This window comes from Vicia villosa, linkage group LG3 (assembly GCF_029867415.1).
Source record: "Vicia villosa cultivar HV-30 ecotype Madison, WI linkage group LG3, Vvil1.0, whole genome shotgun sequence".
Lineage (NCBI taxonomy): Eukaryota > Viridiplantae > Streptophyta > Magnoliopsida > Fabales > Fabaceae > Vicia > Vicia villosa.
In genome coordinates this window covers 216,539,467-216,546,865 of record NC_081182.1, presented here as the reverse complement: position 1 = coordinate 216,546,865, position 7,399 = coordinate 216,539,467, and the positions used below count along the sequence as shown (strand labels likewise).

The window sequence follows — 7,399 nt, the reverse complement described above, 5'->3', positions numbered from 1 at the left end:
ATATATAAAACCAATTCAAATTATCCGGATCCATGTCCAGATCCATTTTCGCTTCACTTCTAGGGTTTCTCAAAACCCATTCTAGCACCTCTCTAGTCTCTACCCTCAAATTCCCTCTGTCGGAGAACTAATTCCGTCGCCGGAAACCGAACGAACTCACCGGAAACAAAAAAAATCAGAACCGAAAAAAATCCGCCGCTGCATCTGCGATTTCGTCACGGTCTCCCCACCGCTCCTCGCTCTCTCAGAAATATCTCTCACAGTATGTTGCATCCCTTTTCCATCTAAATTTTGAGTTCAATTTCAATTAGGTCGTGTTTCAATGGAGAGAGTTGAAGCACTGTTGGTTTGATTTCAATATGTGTATTTGTGTTTTCAAAGGGATTGATGATAAAGTTGAATTTGTTTCTGCATAATTATAATTTTGAACTGCGGTGTTCTCAATGACAGAACGTAGAAAATATATATATATTTTTTAGTGAAATTTAGGTATCAAACTTAGTGATAGGATTACTGTGTATTGCGTCTCTGTGCTTTCTTTTTTTTGCTTTCGCACCGGTTCTGACCTAGATGGTAATCAACTAATCCGGCTCGTGCTAGGGAGGCACGTGCACTGGCCAAGCTTTGCGTCTCTGTGCTTTCTAATGTATAAGTTTGATATGTTTTTGCTGAAGGAAGGGGTTCTTGTATTAGTTTATGAAAAGTTTACTGGATATTATTCTTTTAACACTTTAATTTATACTCTGATATTTTTCTCTTGTAAGGAATGAATCGTTTGCGAGATTCTGCTTTCACTCAACGGAAACGACAAAAAGTGTCTGAGCCGGTGTTGACAGATGAAGAGCGTTTACTCTTTAACCTCATACGTAGCAGGGAAAACATAGGGATATGGACTGGAGACATGAAAAGAGAAACAAATCTTCCTACTACTGTGGTCAATAAATCCCTGAAGACACTTATAGCCAAGAATATGATAAAGGAAGTTACTACTATTCAAAACAAAGGTCGAAAACACTACATGGCAAAAGAGTTTATGCCTTCCGAGGAAATCACTGGTGGTCATTTTTATCATGATGGGAAACTTGATACTGGTTATATAAACAGTTTAAAACTTGTGTGCTTGCAATTCATTTTCAGGCAGAAAATTTCCACATGTGATGGTTGTGTGGAGTGGATTAAAAGAAGTACTACAGTCTTTAATACTGAAGTCACAACAAAACAAATGGAAGAGATTTTGCAAACTTTGGTTTTGGATGATGAGATCACGCAGATGATAAGTACTGGACTTGGGGAATTTTCGTCTATTCCTGTTGGCAAAACTTGTTACATGAGCAAAAGCAAAGGTGGAGTTATAGGGGAAAAGAAGACTGCTGACTTGACTTCCATTCCATGTTTTTCTTGTCAAAGAATGAGCTTTTGTTCACCAGATGGCACTCTCTCTCCAGCAACGTGTGTCTATTATCAGAAATGGTTAGATTTCTGAAATCACTGGATTACTAGTTTGTTTTCTTATACTCTCCAAGTTTTGACTCTCATACAACACTTATTGTAGTTTTTTTTCTTTCTCTTTTTAACTTTATTGCTCAATATATCTAAGTTCCGTCCACATTAAAATAGAGGAAGAGAATTTTCATTTCGAGTGATGAGTATCTCTGTTATTTACAACAGTTCCCTCTGTGTTTCTTATATCACACCACTGGAGTTTTTGTATCCACCTCTTTAGTTGAAGATTCGATCCTCTCCCGTTACCAGAAGTTCTTTCTGATGAACGGAGAGGATCGCAACTCCTGTAGTACCTTATTTGTGCATAAGTGCAACTGTGATGGGTCTTCCTTGCATTATGTAGCTGATATAATACGTCTCTAATAAACTAGAAATGAAGAAGAAACATGTAGGTTGTGTTTCCAAATTGAACACATTATATAATGTGAAGAGTCCAATTTATAGAGTATTCATAAATGTTTATGTTTGGATCAGTTTTGATAAACGTGATTTTAATTGAGTAGAATTTATTTTGTAAAATCAATTTGGTTATTTTGAAAGCAAAGTTTAATGTAAATTGGTGCAACTTTTTAATCCAATCTAGAAGTTACTTTTATCAGTTCTAGTTAAACTGAAGTTTGAAGACAATTGATTTTGCCAGAAGCTTAAATCCATGATTTGTATGTATGTTTCTAGGTATGCTTAGTTACAGTTATTCATGTGTTTACTAAGGGTATGGAATTGTTTCTTGTTTATACACTTTTCATTATATTTGAAAACAAAATAATGTCAACAATCTCATTATAAATAAACCAATAAATATTCTTTAGTACTTTGGAATTGGGTTAGAGCATTTTTATTGAAGTGAATAATAAGGAACTAAAAGTGCATAAACTAAATTATTTTTGATGGGGTCAAATTGTCACGTATAATTTAAGGAATTGAATTTATAGTTGATTTAACTTTTTTTTTTTTTACTTTAATTATGAGATTTTTTTTTTAAATAACCAAGTTTTTCAAAAAAAATTCGTATATAACCAAACTTCCAATGGCCATTTTTTCACTATTTTAATACATAGTCGCCACTTGCATTGGCGAATTGCAAATTGGGGCGGTTTAAAACCCCGCAAAACATTTTTCTTAAGGCAAATCGCCACTTGCATTGGGGACTACACTTAAATTTTAAGTTTTATTGTAAACTGTGGAGGTTCAAAACCGCCGCAAAGTTTTAAAAAATTAAAATTTTAATTGTAGTCGCCAATGCAAATGGCGTTTTGCTTTAAGAAAAATATTTTGCGGGGTTTTAAACCGTCCTAATTTGCAATTCGCCAATGCAAGTGGCGATAATGTGTTTAAATAGTGAAAAAATAACCATTTATGTAATTACTTTGAAAGTTTGGTTATATGCAGAATTTTTTTGAAAAACTTGGTTATTGAAAAAAAAAAATCTAATTATGATTCTTTATAAATAATTCAAACTTAAGTTCACATTTTTATATATTTTTATTCGTAATTAGTTTTATTTCAAATTTAATTATATTAATTAAAAATATAAAAATATTAATTATGCACAATAGTAATTTTAAAACATTTTATAAAAAAGTTATCTTAATAAATGTTAAGATATTATAAAATAAAAAATGACATAAACTCTTAATGTTAAATGAGTTTGCTACGGGCATGCATTTTGGAAGACGGAGGGAGTGGGAACTAACACTCATCGTTAATTGAGTTTGCGTATAACAACACTCGCCATTTTAGTGTTAGGATGTCACCATACAAGGCTTTATAATGTAGGAAGTGCATGACACCTTTGTGTTTGGCAGAAGTGGTTTAATAAATTATTGAGAAGATAAAACCGATTCAAGAAAAGATGAGAGATCAAAATCACCATAAAAGTTATGCAGATACACGTAGGAAACCGCTAGAATTTGAAAAAAGATATCATGCTAGAATTTGAAGAAAGGGATCACATGTTTTTAAAAGTTACTACTGAGTTAGGCCTGCAAGGATTATTTAAGATGAAGAAGTTAAGCCCTCCATACATATGACATTTTCAAATATAAATCAAGTAGGAGTGGTGACGTATCATTTGGCGTTGTTATCATTTATATCAGAACTACATGATGTATTCCATGTATCTTAACTTAGAAAGTTTGTGCCTAATATCTTTCAACTCGTATTGGTGGAGTCGATAGAGCTAGAATCAGATCTCGCTTTTAAGCCTCAACCAATTCAAGTGGTGGGTAATTTAAGGGTGATAAAATAAATCGTCCCTACTGTACTAGGTGGTCCACACTATTCAACTGGTCAGTTGCCTCTTTCACACCTAGATTGTCTTGCAAATATTGAATGTTTAAGAGCATCTCGTGTCTAGGCATCAATAGTTATGAAAGAGGCTGCTATGAAGGTTGGCTTGGCAGAACTATTATATACGTTGGAAGAATAGTAAGCGTTGGAATGTTCTCGATCAGTTCTTCGAGGAAGAATGTCTTATTCAGTAGAAGCATAAGGGGAGGTCACGAGGACTAGAGGAGGCAACAAATTTTTGTTAGTCTCAACGGTTGCAGTACTGACGTAAAACTGAGCAACGAATCTGGTAATGATCGATGTTACCATGAATTCAAGAGTTCGTTATTAGATTTGTTCGAGGAAAGAGATTGGTGTTTGCAGTGAGGTAGATCGATGATTTGCGAGAAGGATATAAATGATATGAGAGAAGAACATCGATGATCTACGACAAGAAGAACGATGACCTACGAGAATAAGATCGATGATCTGCATGTTTTGGGGAAGATACTATGGTTTTTGTGGAAAAACAAGGGAAATCAAGAGTCAATTTTCACACACAGCGCCATTGTTGAATTCAAGAACTAAAATTGTGTAGTTAAATGGTGAAATGAGGTCATGGAGCGGTGGAATAAGCTTTCAGTACGACGAAGAAGGGATGAATTTGCAAGGTTAGTACTCCAATCCAAGTCACCTACTGAGTGAAGAATTGTATAAAACGAGAATGAATTGAATATATGAAATGAGGCGACCTGATCTTTATACAATATGGACAATTAAACCTCCCGCATTTGATTTCATACTCTATACGGATGACCACTCAATCACATATGACCGATGAGAGACGTGATAGAAGGTGTGATCGAGTGTCCTCGTCAAAGATTAGAGTCCACATGTTCGATGTGCTTTTCCTTTCAACGCGTGTTACTGAGTCATCTTCGTAGGTCTTGCAGACGACCCATAACATATGATACTTGCTGAAGTGGCACAATCTAACCATTTCTGGAGAGGCTTTCAAAAATTCAATAATCCATTTTTTCAATTAAAAAGCTTGTGAAAGACATTGAATGCAACAACCTTTTACAATAAGGTAGTTTAAATATGAACTTGGAAGAGATTAATATGTGTTGGCATGTTAATGAAATGGATAAAGCTCAATTGTGGTGGTGCCTTTTAAGTAAAAGAAATATTAAGTGTACACTTAAAGTTACACAAACACCATATACAAATACGATTAGATATACATTTTATTTTTTTAATAATTTTTTTTGTATGTTTTGGTTTTTGTGGAACACTAAATAATTATATGCATACGTGTAAATGCCATACGGTGTAGAAAAATCAATATACACATAGCATAGCTCTTTAAGTAAAGTTTACATATGGTTGAATGTGGAGGTCTACTTTGTGATGTAACCATTAGGTGAATTAAGAGTTATTCTAAGAAAATTGACACTTCTGATATTTATTCTATAAAGATGTGGCCAATCATTATTTTTCACAAATAAATTTTAAATACTATCCTTTTAACTCATATAATCTTATATGAGTTAAAAGGATAGTATTTAGAATTTATTTGTGAAAAGTAATTTGTAACTCTTATTGATATGATGCTTGATAAAACTACTATTCCTTGTTCAAAGAATTCACAAGTTTATAAATAAAGAATGTAGCATCAAGGTTTGTTAAAAAATTCACAAGTTTATAAATAAAGTATGGATCATCAAAATTTATCACACATCTTGTAAAATCAATCATAAAGCTTAACTACTCACAACTTTAATTTGAACATCATGGAGATTTACATCTTTAATAACAATTTCCTTGAGGATTTAAAAAAGATGTTATTTAAAAATTATAGTGGAACTTTATTCTTTTTATCTTTGATCCTATATTGTATAAATAAATAAAAAATAAAAAATAAAAATAAAAACACTAGTTTGTGAGCAAAATATCCATTTATAAATGGATAAAACCATATCCAAAACCGATTCAAATGATCCGAATCCATGTTCAAATCCGGTTGGAGTTTTCGCAGTGACACATAACCATTTTCGCTTCACTCCTCTAGGGTTTCTCAAAACGCATTCTAGCACCTGATTTCCTCTCTGTAGATTTAAGAAGCATCGGAGAACTAACTCCGTCACCGGAAACCTAACACCGTTGCCGGAATCATAAATCTAGAACTGAAGAAAATGTCAAGCAAGAAGAAACACAAACAGAAACACAGCGAAAGCGACGAAGACGACGACGTTTTCTTCTACCGCTACTGCGCTTCATCATCAACCCCCAACGGCACCACCACCGCCGCCACCACCACATCCAGTAACCAAACCCAATCAAAACCGAACAACAAACGATCGTTAATAGGAGAAACAGGAGAACCCTTAGCACCGTCAAAATCAACGCTATACGTTTCAAATCTAGATTACTCCCTAACAAACTCCGATCTCCACACGCTCTTCTCCACTTTCGGCCGGATAGCGCGTGTGACCGTTCTCAAAGATCGTCACACGCGCCTCAGCCGTGGAGTCGCGTTTGTGCAATTCGTTTCTCGTCATGACGCGCAACGTGCCGTGACGGAGATGAATAAGAAGATTCTCAATGGAAGGACTCTGACTGCTTCTATTGCTGCTGATAATGGACGTGCTCCGGAGTTTATTAGGAAGCGCGTGTATAATACTGAGACTGAGACTGCTTTGTGTTATGAGTGTGGGGGGCATGGTCATCTGTCGTATGAGTGTCCTAAGAATCAGTTGGGGCCGAGGCCGCGGCCTCAACCTAAGAAGCCGCGGCGGGGATTTGGTGGGGTGAGGGATAGGGATAGGGATAAGGATGAGGAGGGTGATGAGGAGGAGGAAGAGGGTGGTCGGATTGATGCAGAGCAGTTTGAGGATAATTGGGCTTCTGTTGTGGATGATGAAGCGGGGGAGAGGTTGCTGGGGAGAAACGGAAATGATGGTGAGGGTTTGGACAAGAAGAAGACTAGGAAGAAAGGAAAGAAAGCTGGGTATTTTAGCGATGAGAGTGATCATGATGATGATGATTGATCACGAGTGTATGTAGCATTGACACTTCATTGTGAAGGTGTGTTTAGTATAGCATTATCGCATTATTGTGAAATATGATTCTAATAAGAGTAATGTACCAGAAATTGTTTCCCATTGTATCCTCTTTGTATAACTATAATGGAATCCGAATCATCTATGGTATTGAAGACATTTTGAGTTCTGGTTATCTATGTCTGTACTCTGTAAGAATATTTGTAATCAATAGTTGTAAATGCTCGTATTATTATATATAGAAGCAATACAATAAAGAAAGGCATCAAGCCATAATTCGTGACATCTAGTTGTTATCTACCTATGTCAAGTGTCAACCAAATTTGAAGAGAAATCAACTTAAAGTTTGTAGTTTATGCACTTGTATTTTGTACACTGGACAAGGTTTACTATGGATTTGTGCGAAGGAATACTGGATATCGTAATCTGCAACTTCATGGTCTAGAGAGTAGAATGACATCTTGCTTTCAATGGAAAAACAACTAGTACGGTCTTACTTTGCACTCCACTCCTCTAGCTTTTAGAATTTCATAACTAATTCTCAAAATTGTGGCTAGGAGGATATT

General features: G+C 35.2%; 2 protein-coding genes across 2 annotated transcripts; both read left to right on the top strand.

The window, feature by feature from the left end:
* Positions 1-1,841, top strand: LOC131657383 (uncharacterized). Its single transcript, XM_058926797.1, has 2 exons — positions 1-262; positions 765-1,841. Exon 2 carries the CDS (start codon positions 767-769, stop codon positions 1,481-1,483), a length of 717 nt encoding a protein of 238 aa, XP_058782780.1. The 5' UTR covers positions 1-262; positions 765-766; the 3' UTR covers positions 1,484-1,841.
* A 3,947-nt stretch (positions 1,842-5,788) lies between these two features.
* LOC131657382 (U11/U12 small nuclear ribonucleoprotein 31 kDa protein-like) lies at positions 5,789-7,116 on the top strand. Its single transcript, XM_058926796.1, has one exon. It carries the CDS (start codon positions 5,967-5,969, stop codon positions 6,819-6,821), a length of 855 nt encoding a protein of 284 aa, XP_058782779.1. The 5' UTR covers positions 5,789-5,966; the 3' UTR covers positions 6,822-7,116.
* Positions 7,117-7,399: the final 283 nt, after the last annotated feature.

Coding starts and splice junctions, on each gene's coding strand:
- LOC131657382 (XM_058926796.1), top strand. CDS start 5,967: ATGTCAAGCAAGAAGAAACACAAACAGAAACACAGCGAAAGCGACGAA.
- LOC131657383 (XM_058926797.1), top strand. CDS start 767: ATGAATCGTTTGCGAGATTCTGCTTTCACTCAACGGAAACGACAAAAA.